The following is a 19,884-nucleotide window of genomic DNA, read 5'->3' as shown; positions in this document are numbered from 1 at the left end:
TTGGAAAACGATTTTGTGCCATTTAAAAGCTCTTTCAAAGACAGAAAACTACAGGCTTTCCTTCTTTAGATTCCACGCAAAGTGAATTTTAATTGTTTGCGTGTCTCTAAATATCACAATTACCTTTCTCCAGTTGTCCAGCAAATGCACAGCCTCCATGGTAAAAAAAATAAAAATAATAATGCTCTCTGCTGCTCACTCACTCCTATCAGTGTGAATCTGATTGTCTGCTTTCTTGGACGCTGCCTCTCTCCATGAAACACAGATTGTCTCTCTTTGTCCTGATCTCGCTCCTTTTGTCCACACACTCACCGCTGCAGTTTCCTCTACAAGCCGGCACTCAGGATCTGGACCTGTTGCTGCTTGCTTCACTAAACTGAGACCTACATTCCTGACTGGCAGGCTGCCCCAAAAGTCCCAGATAACAGAGAGACATGTGTGTGTGTGTGTGTGTGTGTGTGTGTGTGTGTGTGTGTGTGTGTGTGTGTCTAAGCTGTGATCAAAAGAGAGAAGGAGAAAAAAGAGGAAGGGAGGAAGAAAAAGTGATGACTGAGCTGGTTTGTTCACATAGAGGTCAGAAATAAAGTGAAGAAGAGGAAGCTTGTTAACGCACGATTCGATAGACTGAACAACAAGTTGACAATGACCTTTTAAATATTGTTTTTCACCCAAATACCTCCAGACCAAAACTTATTTCTTCACGGCTGAAATGTTTTACTTGATGTTCCTCCAGGGTTTAAATTAACATCGACATTTTCATTGTGTAAGACAAACTTACAAATATCTGAACTAACTCGTATTTACAACAAAAATTGACGCTTTACATCAGTTAAAGGCTTTCTATGTGATTTTTCACACTTAAATATAATAGAAATCAAGTATATCCTCTGAAAATAACTCTGTGAGTCATGACTGTCTACAATGGGTGTAACACTCGAGTCCCACTGTCTGTGATGTTTTCAGAGTTTTCAGAGTCCTATCTTCAGTTTGTTTACATCGCCCGGACGGCCGGCTGACTCCTCCCCTCGTGTATAAAAGTTGTTTAATTGAGGGACTAGAGAAAAGAAGAATAACATACTGTACTCACTGCTTAACTGTGTTTCTAGATCACGCTCATTTCAGGTAAATTTACATGCAGTGTGAAGATACGAGCATAATAAAGATCGCTAGCATTAGCATGCTAACACAACAATGCTTTGGTTGTTTTGGTTTCATGCTGGTGCTCAAGGGCGACATCTGCTGGATCAAAAAATCGCATATAAAGCCTTTAAGGATTGCATTGAGAGGAAGAGGAATTTAGTGCGAAGCGGCTGGGATGAGGGTTAGCACCTACAAGTCCGAGGCCATGGTTCTCTGTCGGAAAAGGGGGATTGCTCTCTCCGGGTGGGGAGTGAGTCCTTGCCCCAAGTGGAGGAGTTCAAGTATCTCGGGGTCTTGTTCACGAGTGAGGGTAGGATGGAGCGTGAGATAGACAGACGGATTGGCTCGGCGTCAGCAGTAATGCAGGCGTTGTGCCGGACCATTGTGGTGAAGAGGGAGCTGAGCCTGAAGGCAAAGCTCTTTACCGATTTACCGGTCGATCTTCGTCCCGACCCTCACCTGTGGACATGAGCTGTGGGTAGTGACTGAAATAATAAGATCTCAGATACAAGCAGCTGAAATTAGTTTCCTCAGTAGAGGAATCACATCAAAAGGAGACAGTTGAGGTGGTTCGGGCATCTGATTAGGATGTGTCCTGAGCGCCTTCCTTTGGAGGTTTTTCTGGGCACGCTGTACTTGAAGGAGACCCCCAGGGCAGACCCAGAGTCCACTGGAGGGATTATGTATCTCGTCTGGCCTGGGAGTGCCTTGGATTCCTCCAGGAGGAGCTGGAAAACGTTGCTGGGGAGAAGGAAGTCTGGGTTGACTTAATGCGCTTGCTGCCACCACGACCTGACTTCAGATAAACGTAGGAAGACAGATTGTAGAATTTCTTTATTGATTAATAAAAGAACTGATTATTCTGACAGGTGGATGGTTGAAGCTGTTTGCCAGGAGGTTTAAGGCCCGCCTCAGCTCCACCTCTTTGTCTGTTTCTAGATTGATCACAAGTTATTTGGAGTCAGCATTTCCAATATGCAAACCTCCGTTGTCGGGCTTCTCAGACACCTCTTCAGAAACCAATATGTGACATGACTGAGACTACGTTCATGTTTTATACAGTCTATGGTTCGTTCCCACAACATCAAAGCTCCTTCTTTCCGGACATCAGTAAATGTTCTTTCTCTCAGAACCAAGAAGGTTTTTTTTTTGACACACAAAGAGCTCTCAATCTCTTCGTTTCTCTCCCTCCTCCCCTCCCTCTCTTCCTCTCATGCCAGGGCAGAAAGGCTGGCATTGTTTCCTGCAGAGCGGGCATGGCTAGCTCCTCACACATGAGGGAATCTGTTTTTTTTTTTGTTTTTTTTGATGGGGTTATGAAAGGAGGGAGGGAGGGAGGCTACCCTATTTAGCTGGAATGCAGAAATGTGGACAGCCTGCCAACTAGATGGTGCATAAAAATGTGGATACAAAACAAAAAGAGGAGATAGAAATAGAGGAAGAAAGGTGGAAGAAAGTACAGGTTGTTTGTTGTTCAAAGGTGTTCATGTTAAAGCAACAATACGCAACTTTTCCATCTTAAAGTAAATGTGGATCTAATAGTACAATAACTATAAACAGGGAGGTTTTTAACCACTAACTTCAGCAGCGGGCCAATGTTCTCTCGCAAGAAGTGTGTGTGGATTAACAGTACTAGATCACACATCAGCCTTCAGATAAAAAGCTAAAACGTTAGCCCGTCTCTGTACTGTTTGATACAATGTCTGAGGCTCAGAGACGGAAGAAAAAGATGAAGGATGAAGCTAAGAAGAGAAAAAGAAAGTGACAGCGCAAGAAGCTGTGGGACTAAAGTGGACATGTCTAAAACTGAAAAAGGTAAAGGGAAACAAGTATTCATTTCTAGTTTAAAAAATGGCTAGAATTGGTGCACCGCATAGCCTATAGCGGGTATGTTGCATGCCCTATGCACAGAGGCATCACAGCGGCTGGGAGTTTGAACCTGACCTCTGCCCTTTGCTGCATGTTATCCTTCACTCTCTCCACTCAACATGTCCTGTCTCTCTTCAGCTGTAGTATCTAAAAAAAGCAAAAATTTACTGAAAATATATATTTTTAAAACAAACTAACAATAAGTCTGGATGGATGGTGGTTTAAGAAAAAGATAAGAGATATTCAAAAAGATATATAGAAATGATCATGCATTTCAAGATTTGTTAATGACAAACAGTAGGTTTATATAAGAAACTCTGCAGGCCAATGCAGTCCAAAGGCTGTACACATGTGTTGCTCTACACCAAAGCGTTATACGTCTGTGTGTGTTTCTGCTCTGGGAGAAATGACCTGGTCATTTAAACCGGGCAGGAGACGTCTCAGAGAATGTGGAGAGAATCAGGAATGTGAAAACAGAGACAACAGATGATTCATGTCCAACTCCACATTCCCTCTGCTGAAGTCTGATATGACTGTCTGATACTGCCATGCACAGCTTCCACTTTTGTAAAACGTTTAAATTGTTTAAAAAAAGGCCAACAAATTTGGAGCTCCTCCTGCTGACTGGTTGCAGTATATGTCATTTATATTCAATCTGAATGATTCTGTAAAAATGCATCGTTCATATTTACTTGTTTGATTATAATGGACACAATGTTTTAGAGTGAAAAGCGCTGCAGGGTCGGTGTATTTCTCTCCGTGCTCTAATAGATGCATAATTGTTTTAAAAGTTAAACGTCATTAAATAGGTCATGCTTTGTTATCATTAAATAAATTACAATTAAAATGATCGGATACAACACGATATGATGGACTATGCAGGACCCTCTCCGTTTAAATGACAGACAGTGAGAAGGTCAAACACGACCTCTTTGCTTTGGTACAGCTGGAGGAAGTGGAGGTCAGGACGTGGTGTCTAAGTCAACAGTCTTGGCCTAGGTTATCTTCTATATAATTTACACTGTGGTTTCACTTAATAGATATCTTAGGAAGTGTTTGATATTAGGATCCTTAACATGATATTTAAACGAGGTCTGCAGGTTGTAGCTGTCCCTTATTGGTGCTGATTTCTTATCTCAAATCCATCAAATACTTTAAACAGCATGACCTTTCAAGCTAAAGCTGCAAAATGATCGTAAACAGTTCAAAAAGCTTTATGAATCCTGCAGAAAAAAAAAATCAGAATACGGTTATAATGAAGCAAAAAAAAGGAAGGATGCATTGAGGGCTTTCAGGTGTGTCATAAAGCTCCTTGCAAACACACCTGGCTGCTTTATGGAGGTCCACCGGACAAGAGTCTGTGTGCAAATAATGTTAAAGCACACAACAGGGCGAGTAAAGACCTGAAAGTACCTGAAACATCAAATATCAGTCTGGTCGCTATCCGGTAAGAAACTCTGTTCATAATCACTGAGCTCTGCAGCCTGAAACAAAAGAAAATCCAACCTGAAGCCTAGTTTTATGTTCGCTGGGGTATTTAGCCTGAAGTTCATTCCCCAGAAAAATAAAGCAACAAGTGTGGTGACATGTTTCTTTATCAACTTACTTATTTGTATTTACAGATTGTAGTATGTAGAAAGTATGTAGCAGTAATACAGCACTCAGTGATCGGTTCACTCTCTGATCTGAAGACCTGCTCTAATGTGATATCAGAAAGACTTTTCTTGCAGATTCATCATGAAAGATGAGAAAGATGAAGCTAATGCAGAAGTTCAAAGAGCTGCAGTTCCTTAAGTGTCCACTTGAGACATGCTCCAAAAGACGAGGGACGCCCAAAAGATTTCTGTCCATTTTAAAATACGACAGCTGAAGGCGGTTGACAGAAAAGAAAGCGCAGAACGAGATATGAGGACGATGTTGGAGGAATATGAGGACACACTGATGGAAGAGGAGCTGATACTCTTCGTCTTGGTTGTATCTCTTGGGGCCAGCTGCCTCCTCACAGCTCTGCTCGGTCTCCTGAGGTCAGATAAAGAAGCCTGATGGGTAATCCTCCGTCTGCAGCGACATCTTTTTTGTTACTAACCATCGGTCCACATTTCTCTCTCTCTGTCGGTCTTACTTCTTCTTTAGTCCTTTTTTATAAATCCTCCATTGCCTGGGCCTCTGACAGTCTCTAATCTTCTTGACATAAGGGTTTCCTTTACACACCAAACCATACACAAAAAGCAGAAATACTTACTGAGCATGGCTGAGTTGTTCTAAAGCTACAATCCAGATTAAAACATGAAGTCTTTCTCCAACATGTGGTGATATAGAATAGGAGAAAGGTAACCTCCAATTCTCCACTCTCAAGAACAAGAAAAACAAGTAATAAAATGGGAGAATGTGACTTTAAGTCTAACAGAGATTCCAGACAAAAAAACAAGAATATTTATCCAATAAAAAGAGAGAATTAAGAAGGAAGGAAAGGGTACCTAAATGTAGTATCTGTCTTTTAATAAGGTTATCAATTTCACACCAAGGTCAGACTACACGATATAAGCCCGATCCAGGTAGGGTTTTGGGACCCCAAGAATGGATCGTTTGAAGTCTGTCATAGTGCACGCCATTCAACCGACCTCCTGACAGAAAGTCTAGCATGTTTGAGTGCAATCTTCTATTCTATGTGTTCTGTCACATCAGTGACCAAATCTGCACGTACAAAAGTCACAAGCGTAAATAAACAAAGTGATGAAGGGAAAGAAGAATGATGAAGTTGGAGCTGCGAGATGGATTTATGAGACTGAGGAAACGTTTGGAACTGTTGGTAACAAGAGCTTGTTTTTTTGTGGTTTACAGTTTCTTGTCCGAGTGTCGTCTAACCCAGCTCTTCGGCCTTCTTAAGTCAGTCATGATTATTGATCTGGTACCACCGTGAAGTCTGTCTAACTGTCTGTCAGGTCACAGCATGAATTTATGGCTGCGTGATTGCCTGATCTGACACAAATGCCAACGCTAAAGACAAAACAGTTGTGTGGTTTGACCTCTGCATTAGAAACAGAAGAGCAATTTTTAAATTAGAATGTTTTTCTGGAAATTAAGAGCTCAAAATTATTTCCTTAATCGGCAGAAAAATCTGCTTAAATTTGGAAAGTGTTGGCCCCGTCATCTTGAAACACAGCTACATGTTTGTGACGTGATGTAAAGCACTTTGACTGTTACAAAGATTGTTCTGTTTTGTAGTGTTGATAGAGCATCTTTGTAGTTCTGCTAATTGTAGTTTTAAGCATGAAGTTAATCTGACCTGGTCATCAAATCTCAGTATGCAATCTTATGAAGGTATGGTAAAAAAAGAAGTTCAGAGCAGCTAAAATGCGAGCACAGTAAACCTATGGACTAAGAAGAGATCTCCTGTCAGAAGGAAAATGAATATAGTTACTCTTAGCTAAGTTTTAAATTTCCACCTCACACCTCACAGTTTTCCTCTGTTTCTTTTGCACTTTGTTTTTCCGTAATGAATGCAGCCAAAGCCAAATAACACATTCTGTTTTTAGATGCAAACCACAAAAATGCTGAAAATGTGTGTAGGAAGAAGGGTGGATTCACTTTTTCAGGCAAGACAGCGTGCTGAAAATATTCTCTTTATATAAATTTGCAAATCATAAAAAGGTAAACAGTCTAAAATGATGCTGCTAATGGTGAAACAAGAAGATTTTGAATCGGCTCCAATGCAGCAGTATATACAAGTTGAGGAGATAAGAGGCTGAGTGAGTTGATGTCACAGATGAGAACTTAACAACGATGACAAGATAGTTCAGACTCATGAAAACCCACGTCATAAATTTAATCAAGTCTGCTGAAAGGAACACACATGAAGCTTAAAGCTGAGAGTGGATTTATGACAGAGAGAGGAGGCAGAACGGTTTAAACACAACATGCATGCATGAAACCACATTCTGACAACACCCTGCACACACACTTTATCTGCTCACAACAATAAACCCCCTCACACAACCAAGGGGCTTAAACCTCCTCCACATAAAGCGTGTGGTTTATTCATTTTTAACATATGCCGAGCATGTCGCATTTGAAAGCTGTCCGCACATGTGCACTCTTAAGTTTTATCTAGAAGTTGTCGGGACAGAAAGTATCTGAAATCTTCCAGACATGCCTGCCGTGGTCCGTTTCTTTGGACTGTGGCAACCAAAAATGTCTGATTTTGTTGCAACTTTTTAAAAAAATAAGTTGCAGAAAAAGTTGCACGGTTTTGAGACTTTTTTTTGAAAGACATTGCAGGAGCGATTGAATTTGGAAAATTAGTTGAAAACTGTTTTTAGTGTTGCAAGGAGTAAACGGTAAAAGGAGTTGCAAACAATAAAAAGGCTCAATAATATAATGATTGTATTCTTATATCAGCTCATACTCGCTTTCACACACAAAACACTCACTCATCAGCCAGATGTGTGTTACAGTAGAAAAGTGCATGAAGAACTGACCGTCGTTCATGATGCACTACGATATGCACATGGTGAAAAAATGTTTTTGTGTAAAACAGGAAATTGACCTGCAGGAACTTAAGCTGTAATTCTCTGGTGTACATGTTGATGTGCGGGGGCTGGGAGGAAGAAGGGGCTAAGATGATCGGTCAAATAAGTTGTGAGGTCTGATTTCATTTGCATTAAAAGTTGAATTGGTGACATTACAATTCCCTGGAGGGACTGACTTACACGCTTGGACTGGGAGGAGGGTCTCAGGAGGCAAGACGTGACATTAGAAAGGTCGATGTGGAATGGTAGATGGCAGGGGTGGAGCAGCGATTTTAAAAGTTTAAAATCAAACAGCTATGATTGGCTTAATTGTCACTTAATAAATCTTACTTGACCAATAGGTTTTCATCAATGACTCCACTGGTAAAAAGTGTGGGGGATGAAATTACGTTTCAGTGAAAGTGTGGGTGTCGCAACACCCACAACACCCACAACACCCACAACACCCACGGGGGAGACGCGCCTGGCAGATGGTGAAACAGCTTCCGATGCTTTATTGACAGTTTTTGTCTTTGCATCAATGCAACGTGTAATTGGAAGTATTTACAGTTTAATGAAGGAGTTGAGGGCACAGATGGCAGCATTTAGGTTGCTCCCCATATATGAGGGCTATAGTCATCCAAGTGGGCATCCCTTGTTCAAGCATGACCTGTGGCTACTTTCCTGCAGATCATTCATCCCACTCTTTCTCTCTCTCTGATTTCCTACTGTTTCCACTGTCTTTTCCAATAAAGGCAAAAAGACCCCAAATAAATCTTTAAGGAAAGCGTGTAAAAGAACGTACTGGCAAGTAGTATGTCGATCATAAAGTGGCCTCTCACTAACTTTAACTCCACAATTTTCTACCACATATATACATCAGAGTCTGGCAGTGCTCTTCATTCCTGTGGTGGCGTCTAAACCTAAACATAGTATTTACAATGTGAGGGGCCGATCCCGAACAGCTTTGGTTCATTGTGCTGTCACTCGTTTCATCTTAATTTCAACAACTTTCTATTCAGGGTACTATACCAATCAAAAGCTCAAACAACATATTCTATATTACCCATGTTGCACAACGGCTGAGGAACTGTTACTAACGGAATATGCCCTGACTCAAAGAAAAAGAAAGAAGGGGGTTTGGTGCTGCAGGAGGAAGTGTGTGACAGACAGAGGAAGACAAACTGAGTCTCATCCAGAAGTCGAGTGTCACTAAATGTAGATTTCCTGCACAGCCAACCGAGCCGGGGAACATTTCCTGTTAGCGACAGAGGCCGAGGTCAGGGTGAGCCTCCCCTCAGGGACCAAACCTCAACTATGAACACAACTGTTCTTTTTAAATATGCCCGGACTCCAACTTTTGAAATGTGAGTACAGCATAGATGGAGAGAGTTGATATCGTAGAGAAATCGATGGATAAAAAAGTCACACTTCCTCATCTTATTCTCTTAACTTAAAGAGTCGTCTACATTAGTAAGTTTGATTATAGAAACGACATTTGAACAATTCATTCATTTAACATGAAGGCAGTCCATGAGGCAGGTTTGTCTTGATTATATAATCACAGAAAAACTAACACATCAGATGGAGATTAATCGCACCCTGACGTCACTGATCATATCTGTCCACGTTATTTTTGTAAACATGGTGAAAATAAATGCCACGATGAATTAGCATTTTATCCAACTGAGAGAGTTTAACACCATTGCGATCGTCACGCTCTGCTAACAAACACACACACACAAACACATTCAGAGATGCGCACAGGTACATTCACTGTGAGACCTTAACTGTTTGATATTGATCTATCTGTTGCTGTTCAATGCTTATTAAAAGTTCTGATGTCATTCCCTGAGATACTACAATCTTTTTTGACTGTTTCAATAGATAGATCTAGATGTCACGATGACATCACAGCAGTTGTGTGCACATAGAGATTGAATTAAAACAGCAGAAGCAGGCTGAGAGAAACATAGAGAAGCAGGACAAAGCACTGGTCTGAAGGAAAACATATTGTTGTGCCGTTGGATGTCAGAAATGGGAACATGACGTCCATTTCTATAGAATACCGCCATCAAAGACGTTATGCTAAAGTTAGCTGTGATCTGATGGTAGCTGATTGTTTTTTTTAAGCTGTTTTCACATATGCACTCTTGAAAATATCTAGATAATTTCAGGAGGTCTGCGCCAGAGATCCTCCTGACCTGGATGTTCACATATGCTCCTCACAGCTGGAGACTATCCCTGTCAGAGGGGAGGGGGGGGGGGGGAAACTCCAGGTGATGTCCAAACCATAAAATGTGGCTGTTGGCGTTCACATATACAGCTCCTCCTGGAAATATTCTGAATTTTTCAGGAGATTTCTGCAAGTGTGAAAGCCCTAAAAGTCTGGGGGTTTTTTGTAAACTCATAATATGTTCAAATGTTATCCAGATTTTCAGTATTCATTTTCAGTGAAGTTTCTTATCAGTCAAGAATGTTTTAATTGAAAACAGTTGCTCAGATTTGACTTATACCTGAAGCAAAACAGAAAGATAACGGTAACAACATGGCCGCCATGGGAATATGGTCTATGGTGGAAATCACGGACATTATGTCCATGTTTTATACATGCTGTGGGTCCAATGAATGTTTTTTGTTCTTTTGTCAAATCTGTGAAAGCAGAAAAAAATCTCCAGGGTCCAAAAATAAAAATGAGAAGGATATGTTATGAATCCAAAAATACCGGCCAAAGAAAGGTCACTCAAACGTATCAGTCTGATTGATGAATCATTTTGAGTTCTGAATGATTGCCTCATTGTAGAGTCGTCAGAGAATAAAAGCCAACCATCGCTTATTAAAATGTTAATCTATGCACAGTGAGATACCACTGCATCCCTTGCAGCCTGATAGCCTGAGTAAACACTGATTTATTATTCTGGCATGAAACCCTGAGCATTGGAGAGACGCCATTATCAGCCGGCAGCTAAACACGCCATCTGCCCTGTTTGTGTGTCCTGTACTGACGCAAAGTGGTTCGAATAAACACATGCATAACTTTACACACAAACACACAAAAGGACTGTAAACACTGGGGTGGAAGGAGAGGAAGATGAGACTTGGGAATCCCGGGACCAGATGGTAAAAAAATAGGTGCGGAAAGTGAATCAATACATCTCACTTTACTCACTGACTGCTACAGCTTGATACAGCTGATATAAATACTTACGTTATCAGAGTAGAAAACACAAGATAAACCCTGGATGACTGAATAATGTAGTGTTACTAAAGCTGTGAAATCATGGCTCAAAGAGAGACGATGTGTGAAACTGCAGCTCAGCACTTCAGAGGATCAGCGAGTCTGTCATTATCAGATTATTGTCTTCAGGGACTCTAGAAATTATAGCTCGGCGCATGTATGAAAGAAGACTTGTTGTCAGTATCCAAACCACTGTTATCCAATATGGTGAATGGTAACTTTGACTAAGACACTGAGATGACTCAGTGTTTCTCTGGCTGGCTTTCTACTCAAGGTAAGAGTGGAAACAAAATGTGTTTTGTATTTTTTTTTTTACATTTTTGAAAAAGGAAAAGTCAGCTTGTTACAGTAAATTGTAAAATTAAAATGACTCACTGCCGTCCCCCCTGCAGAGTCAGGTTGCAGATACAATGCATTAGCTCAACATTTTCCACTGGCTGTGTCGCTTCTATACCGGGCTGTTAAAGGTTTTCTACACTGGAAATATTCAAACAATAATCCCATGAGGGCTGTAATCTATCCTGATATAATTGATGGTATACCTAACAAAATGTTATACATATCTTTTTTGGGTGTAGGCTTACAAACAGGTTCTGCACCATGCCGTGTACCTACACCCCCCGCTATGACTGACCCGTGATAGCGGGTCGTTATGTCTAGTGGTTAGGTCATAATTATGCGGGGGGAAAAAAGTCAATCTCTAATTCTTAAGAGGTTCAGTATTTTCTACTCAAGAAAAAAGATTTCTAGAGGTGCATTCCTTTCATTTAAATTTGTCCAAGCCTTTTTATCTAACCAAGAAAGTCTAAGCCCCTGTCCAAGACTAACAATGATGGTGCGTGTGCTGTTGGGCCAATGTTTTCTCAGTGCCAGGCACTAAAAATAAAGTGATAAGAGTGAAGGTGATGAGAAACAGAACCAGCATAAAAAAACGGTTTGTCTCAGAATTGATGTTTTATCAGAAGAGTAGGGTTAAGTTGAATTGTTCGACATTCAACCTTCATAAAGACATGAAGCTGAAATCACCTGGAATACAAGTCAGGGGAGTAACTCTGGCATGTTAAGTCAACCTTGAGTGGGGTTATTGAACAAGGAAGCCATTTTAGGTGTGGGTCACTGGGAATGTGGTATTCCACTGGGATTGCTTTGCTCACTGGTTCCGTTGACTTTTGGCTCAGTGTTTCCCAAAGATGTGGGGCTGGACAGGCATTCCAGCCCTGCATGGACAAAGAGGCTCTTTCAGCTGCAATAATCCTCTGCAGCAGGAGTGGGACCACTATACTGCAAATACTGGACGAACAGAACTCAGGTTAACTCCCACTTCATGATGACAGCACACCAGAGGCTTGTGCTACAAAGCAGGTTCATCACACCCAGGCTATATCTTTTTGATTATCTGTCCTCACTAACCCTGAAGTATAGGAGATCTCTCTAAAGCTGTCAGAAGAAGCTGGTTATCAGCTCATAAATAAACCCAGAGTTTCTGAGAGCACGTTCACATCAAAGAGGCGGTGTTAGCAGCATTTGAAAAATCACAGACATGATCAAGTCTGCAGTCTGCAGATCACTATGTACCACGCCGGACTGTGGTCTGAGAAAATATGAAGAATGTGGAATATGGTGCCTTATTCTCACAAATTCTTACTGATGAGCCGAGATGTACGTCTTAGTTTGTTAGCTTGATGCTAACACAAAATGGCAATGCTATTGACAGGCTAACAGAATTATGCTAGCTAACTTGGAGCAGATATTTTTGTAAATTAAAGACGTAATATTTTAGTTACAGCCCCAACGGTATAAAAGCAGTCGAATGAAACTATTAAAGTGAATTTGTATTCTATATATTATATTATTATAAAGGGATACTACAAAAACTACAAGCCCCACACATCCCCAACTTTAGTACTGTCAAGTTCAACAACAGATTGGTGTTGCCACATCTTGTAAGAGAAACAAGCAACCAGGTCAATGGAACGAAAACCCAAAAGAAGGGACTTAGCTTTTCAAATAAATTAATAAAAGGCGACCTTACCTACAGCACAGAAGACACAAGTTTCAAAATGAAATATTGTGAACGTCATATTCATAATGTCTACTGAAAAACATCAGAAATGATTCTCCAGAAACCCAGAGTCAATTTGAACTTTCTTGAACTCGAAGTTAAACAAAACAAACTGAGTAATCCATAAATCCCACGATATCTTTGTCACTCACTGTCCGTCACCTGTGTGCTTGTAAGTGTGGTTGCTATCGGGAGGGAGTAGAGGGGAGGGGCAGGGGTAACCAGGGCAACGGTGTTGTGGACGGATCCTGCAACAGGACCAATCGTGTTTCGCTGTATTGGGAGAGAGCTATGAGAGGAAAAGGAGCGGGTTCATAGGGGGAGGAAGGGAAACCGAGTGGGAGGAGGGGGGAAATTTGAGGCAGTGTGGGATATCCCTTTGAGTCATGGAAACTGATCCAAGGAGCAGACATGTTCACGGACAGCCAAACAGGCCCTCTGTGTGTCTTTGTATTGTCCTGTCGTTCAGCCACTTTTTCTCACTGAGGACATTCAGCCTCTGGAAACACTTACTGTGCTTCCTTATGGGCCGATCTGTGGAAAACACGCATGACATCACCAATGAATACAGTCAGTCATGTCTGTTTCCACCCCTCTCTGTCACTTTAACTTGAAATTCATGTCATTTTTCTTACTAATAAATCTTACTTACTCAAAATAAGATTGGATAAGATAACCAGACAGAGCCAGATTGTGTATGTGTTTGTGTTGTGTGAGTGTGTGAGTGTGTGTGTCTTGGCCAGGTGCAAATGGGAAGCAGCAGCCAAAACACCATGAGATCATCCTCTCTACCAGACTACCACCGGCGCCAAATCCTTTGTTAGCATGCTTCTCCTCAGGGGAAACTGTTTACTGCTTTCTTGTTTTGTGTGCTTCTGTGTGTCCCCACTGTTTCTCAGAAGTTTTATTCTGTAGTATAATGAGCCAACCTTGTCTCAGCCAGCCTTTATATGAGAACATGAGTATCAGAGCATGACGGGGGAGACGTTTTTTTTTTCTTTTTTTAGAGAATGGATGTGAAGTGAGGGAGTCAGAGTGTTTTGTTTTTTTGTTTGGCATCTTGAAATATTCTGCTGATAAAACTAAAAGACAGTGAACATAGAAAATAATGAAGGGGGGGAAAGAATGGGAGAGAAATGCAGATGTGTGTGTGTGTGTGTGTGTGTGTGTGTGTGTGTGTGTGTGTGTGTGTGTGTGTGTTGTACATGCTGCAGCTGTTGGAGAGGCAGCACACTGTACAGCTGTTTGTGTGAATCACAAAGTGGAGAGAGCTCTAAGGGTCTGTGTCCATTAACAGATTTTTTGATTTTTTTTTTTGCGATAGCAGCGTCCACGACATGACGACATGAGCCCTTCTCACTGGCGCTTGCTGTTGCTAGGTTACAAAAGTTGGCTCGCAGCATTTCCGCTTCCTGTTTTAAATTTCTCTATATGTTTGATATTTTTAAATCAAATGAATTCCACAAAGAAAAAAAATTGTAAACAATGTATAGGATAACTGTCCTGTCAGAAGCAGCAGCTTTAGACCTGACATCTCAAAAAGACAAGTCAAGGGGTTGATTCTTTTCCGCCATTGTTGTTGACAAAGCTGATAGCAGACGCCGCGTCTTCTTCATTTTGATTGGTCGGTGAGGGAGAAGACACAGTTACGAGCATGGCAGTAATCCAAAAGTTGAAATGTTTCCAACTTAGAGTGCTGTGAGCGCAGCAACAGTTTGTAAAGAAATGGGAAAACTGCATTAAATGACATGATAACCTCTGCTGCCCTGACGTCCACTTCAGTCTAACCACCAATTACATCAAATCATTTCAGGAACTTTGAAACCATAAAGAAGTTTGAGTTTGACAGATTAGCTTCTTTCACCATGACACTTTCTTCACCCCGGTTAGAGACTCAACACAACACTCAAAAAAAATTATCCAATGTACAAAAAACTATCGAAATGCTAACAAGGTTTGGACGAGACGCAACACAATGACAGAGAAAGTACTGTGAATAATGTTAGATTGGTTCTGACCTCAATGAAACACCTTTCTCTTTACTTAAGCCACAAATAATCAAATGGTCTGTTGCAACACCGATCCAAAGCGTCGATTTTTACACAAGTCCCAAGTCTGAGAAAGATTACAGCCAATAATAGTGAAACATTTTGGATTTGCACAATCAGAGTCCAAAGGGGGCAATTAACTACTCTGGTCACCCCTCTGGACACACCCCTGCATGGAGTTCACCATGTAGCCATGATTAAATATAAAACATTCTACACTCCTCTGCCGACTCTCCAGAAAAAATAAAGTGTCTGATTAAGTTCAAGCTTTACAGTTTCACCAACACCAGAAGTGGAGCGCCCGGACAAGGCTTCAAGGCAGCACGGGGCGGGGGAGAGAATGGGACTGGATGGGTATTTGGTGTCGGGTCGAGGGCACAGGGGAGGGTGAGGGGGGGTAGATAGAGTGCCTCTTTGCTGGCCTGATTACGTTCTAAACAGAATGAGCCCATATAACAAAGGATTTATTATCAGAATCTGGAGAGTCGCTGCAGTCTGGGAACTCTGTGTGGACTTTTTTTTTTTCACTGCCAGGCGACCGAAAAATGTGGCCCAGCTCCGCTTTGGTCGGAGGTTCAAACAACAACAAAGCCTCTCTCTCTCTCTCTTTCTCTCTGTCAATAAAGCAGCGAGTGTTTCATGGTGATGGGAAGACGGAGAGGCTATGTGGCAGAGAGAGAACGCTGCCTTTAAGAGGCCTGAGCTCTGCTGTTCCACCCTCCATCTTTAATATGATTCTCTAAGCAGCAGTACACCTGTACTCAGAGGTTACTGTACGTCTCAACAAGAAGCCAGCATCAGTCTTGTTCATCTTTATTTACAGCATCTGAAGTGATTGATTTTATCTCCATTTGGCAAAGAAGCATGTATAAATAGTTTTCTTCTGCTGTTGAGGACTTCTGAGCCCCTTCCAAAAGGCTCAGGTAAGAAGAAAATAAAAAGCTGCTTGCAAGTCAGTTCCCATGGATTGTAAATATGTTTGCAGATTTGCATCATGTTGTCATTTCAGCAAACTCAACACCTGATAATGTCATTAAATCACAAGAAAATCACTTTCTTTTCCAGGCCCATGCCCTTTAGGTAATCCAGAGTGATGCCTCTGTAAAACTTACTATTTACAGTTAAACAGAGACATAGATATCCAGTGAAACAAGCTGATACATTTTGGAGGAATACATTCTGGTATCAGACGCATATTTTTAAATTCATGATAACCGGTTAGGCAATTGAGTCATTTTCACCTGTGGTATCGGACATCTTTCAGGAGTAAGGTTCAAACTTGAAAAAAAATCTGTTCATGTAACAATATAAACATATTTATACTGAAATGACGCAATGAAGTTTACTGTGGTTTCATTATAAGAACAATGCATTTAAAAAAAAGAGAAGCTTCATTAAACCTGCACACAAACACAACCTCAGCGTCTGAAAAACAAGTCTACACCGTGAAACCAACAACAAGCCTTTAATCTTCAGACGAGGAAGCTTCTACTTTACCTGACGTAGTGATGGGGGGGGGATGTGTGCTGGGTGGTGGGATGCTCCAGTGACACCACAGGACTTCACTGCAACTGCTCTTCAAGTAAAAGAAAATCAACAACACCCCCCCAAAAAAAGAAACACTTTGAGTAGCAATCCAAACAGAAGGCTCCTGTTGTTGTGTCCTTTATCTCTCAAACACAGTCAAGGTCTCCTCCACATTCACACACACACACACACTGCTAGTCCATTGCTGTCAAAACACACACTGGGTTAAAGCCATGTGGCTGCTGACACACACTGTCTGGTTGCTGCTGGTCCCCTCCCTCTCACTCTCCATTGACTCACCCTTTCTCTCTCTCTCTATTACACACACACTACTTAACACACACTCTCTCTCTCTGGCTCTCCTGTCCGGTCTGCCTCGCCCCAACACTCGGACACAAGGCGCTCATTCTTTAGGAGAAAGAAATGCCGTGTTGTTCATGAAAAGCTGCAGAAATGTTCACCTTACGAGGGGACTGGGAGGTGAACGAGGAGGTGAAAGAGAGAGAGGAACAACTTTCACACTCACACTGGATCTACTGTTACTCTGCTCCCACATGTTCACCTCTCTCTCTCTCTGCACTGAGACTAATAAACATACTCTTCTGTATTAGAAGATATTGATTTAATGTTTGGATTTAGTATTCAAGCCATCATTTTCAGACAGCGATAATTTCCCTGTGATTCAGGTGGGACTCTCAAATGTTGTTATTGTCTTGCTGCTTGATTCCAGGTTGTAAGTCGTAGAAAAGTAGAAATTCTGGCTAATTATTTTCACTTGATTGAAAAGAAACTACACAGATTAGACACTGGAAATCCTGAGGGACACAGGGCCACATTTCATGTTGAGAAACATGTTTTAAAAAACAGCCTCAGAACACAGCTAACGTTAGCATTCAGACGCTTCCTACAAAACCAGTTTCCTGGGTTTGTATGGTTTTTGCTTTAAAGGTCCCATATTATCCTTTTTCTGGTTTTATATGCCCTTTAGTGTGTTTTCCAAGTATCCTGTGCATGTTTAGGCACATCTATGTGCAAAAATTCAAAGTCCACGGAAACACGGCTTCTCCTACCTCCTCCTGTTAGCTGTAGCATTAGCTGCATGTAGAATTTAAGAATTTATACTTTATTGATCCCGCGAGGGGAAATTCGTTTTTACACTCTGTCTAGTAAACATGCTACACAAACATGAACTGAAATACACACACATGCACAAACAGGATCCTGTGGACATGCACTAATGGAGAGGTCTCAGAGTGAGGGGGCTGCCCTACGGCGGGCGCTCCTGAGCTTGTGGGGGGGGGGGGGTTAGGTGCCTTGCTCAAGGGCACCTAACCCCCCCATGTAACGCTCAGTTCTAGCCCCCCTCCATATAAATTTGTCAGTGCGACGTCTTGTCAGTGTGAGATCACTGATCTAAGCCCGTTGGCTCGTTGTGGCAAGCCCAGCAGCTCATGTTGAAATTTCCGAGACACGTGCTGAGCAACTGACCAATAACGACAGAGCGGATCGGCAGACCAATCAGAGCAGACTTGGCCCACGTGGGGTCTAACAGTGTGGGCTCAACAGAGCGTAGCTGACAGACTCAGAGTGTAGAGGGAGCAAGGAGGAGCAGTACATGAAAACAGACACTTTTTTTGGACTTTAGCTATTGTGAACGTACAAAAGTAGGTACATAGATTAAATATACAAACCCCAAAAAGGGCATAATATGGGCTCTTTAAATAAACTCTGTATGTGCTGCATGTTTGCTATTAATGCTTCTGATCAGATTCAAACCCAATGCCTGGTGACGAGGACTACAGCCTCCTAACATGTGGTGCACAACATAACCGCTTGAGCATCCAGTGCCCCTCCTGTTCAGGCTTTTTGAAGCATGTTTCTGTTATATGTTTTTTTTTTTTGCATTATTTCCTAAATTGCAGCTTGTTTCTGGAAATTGATTTTTTTTGGAGGTTCTGCAGCATGCTGGCCCTCGTCAGCCACCATACATCCTCATTATGAATCAAAAAAATCCTTTCTTGACTGCAAGATAGTTTACTCACCATGAAAACTGTTTAATACTGTTATTCAGCTGTGGTGGAACTGAAACTCAGACTGTTACAACTCTGACTCACGAGAGAAAATTAAATGATCATAACTTGTTTCCTTAACTTAAAAAAATAGTGTTTTATGAAAGCAAACACATAAAAGATAAAAGTTCTTAAAGTGATAAGAATGATCTGACTTAAAGAGGGAGTGTGGAAAGTGTTCCCCTAAAGTTGTGTATTTCTATAAATATCTGCTCGTTCCTCTCAGACTAAACATGTTTTGTGGATTTTACTCGCCTCTGCATCGGGGAAATCACTGAGCCCAGCTGAAACCACAGCATCTGTGCTCATGGCTGAACCTTCTGATCTGGAAAAGCTTCATGCTGAATTATATGACACTCTTCACATGCCTCAGATTCCTGAACGGCTGGGTGGGATTTATCCTGATTTATACGAGGTACACTCATCTGTCAGTTCAAATCACACAGCTGGACAGCTGCAGAGAAAAACAGGTCGTTTAAACAAGCTGAGGAGCAACATATTTAACCTGTTTATCCATGTGAAAATGTGACGGTGGTGGTCAGTGTACGGAATCTCAAAGAATAAAGCTGTTATACATCAGTGTGGGCTGAACAGAGAGCTCCTTTCTTCTGAGATTTCGGCCTCAACGCTCCCTCTTTTGCTTATTCTCAAGTTTGGAAACAACCTCCACTATCTCCAACCAAGACCACCTACCCACATACTGCTCAGCAATGTCCCAACACGCCTGCTCTCAACTTTGGAAAGCGTAGCCTGACTTAACTATGTAAACACACTGACTGTTAGCAGGTAGCATACACATACACTGTGATGACTGATGATTTGAAAGCTATGCTCAAAATAAAATTATTTAACCTATTGAGATCAATATCTCTTTTTACAAAGGTGATCTGCAGTTCACGAACAATATGTTAAGAGCAAACAAAAATTTTAATGTGCAAACTGGGTCGCAGATGAAGTGCAGTGGGCTCTCGTTTTTTGTCAATCAAGAAAACACCAAAGGTTTGACGGGAGATGAGGTCTGCAAGTTTTAAATCATTCTGGAGAAAGTTCTATGCAAAAGGGGGCCGCAAAGCCACACACTCTTTTCCCGAGCTCAGTCAGAAACGAGGAACAGACAATTGAAAAACAGCACAGGAACACAAGGCATTGTGGCATCTCATTCTTTGGAGGTACGAACACATCCTTCACACAAGAAGGAACTGAACAAAGAAGAGATTTATAAACAAGGCAAAGTGTATATTTCTGTGTACCTACAAGGATGGCCAATCAGATTTGATAAACAGGTCACTGTAGGGGTGTAACACTCTGGTCTATGGTTTGTCTGTCAGTGAGTGTGGTCTTGACTACATCCCTAGGTCACCATGATTAGTAAGGTATCTAAGAGCAGTAACAAATCTCAAGGCACAGTGAGGCACAGTGTCCA

The 19,884-nt window shown here is 41.6% G+C and overlaps 1 protein-coding gene across 7 annotated transcripts in view; it reads right to left on the bottom strand.

The window, feature by feature from the left end:
- Positions 1-391, bottom strand: part of phldb1b (pleckstrin homology-like domain, family B, member 1b) — a 91,573-nt gene extending 91,182 nt beyond the window's left edge. For 2 of the 7 annotated variants that reach the window (XM_061046015.1, XM_061046017.1), the window contains exon 1: positions 124-389. In XM_061046015.1, the coding sequence (XP_060901998.1) occupies positions 124-159 (36 nt within the window). In that variant the 5' untranslated portion in view covers positions 160-389. Of the gene's footprint in view, positions 1-123 lie in introns of all 7 variants that reach the window. The other 5 variants (XM_061046016.1, XM_061046019.1, XM_061046014.1 and 2 more) reach the window with 4 other exon arrangements.
- Positions 392-19,884: the final 19,493 nt, after the last annotated feature.

This window comes from Labrus mixtus, chromosome 9 (assembly GCF_963584025.1).
Source record: "Labrus mixtus chromosome 9, fLabMix1.1, whole genome shotgun sequence".
NCBI classification, from domain to species: Eukaryota; Metazoa; Chordata; class Actinopteri; order Labriformes; family Labridae; genus Labrus; species Labrus mixtus.
This window is presented reverse-complemented; position numbering and strand designations above follow the sequence as displayed.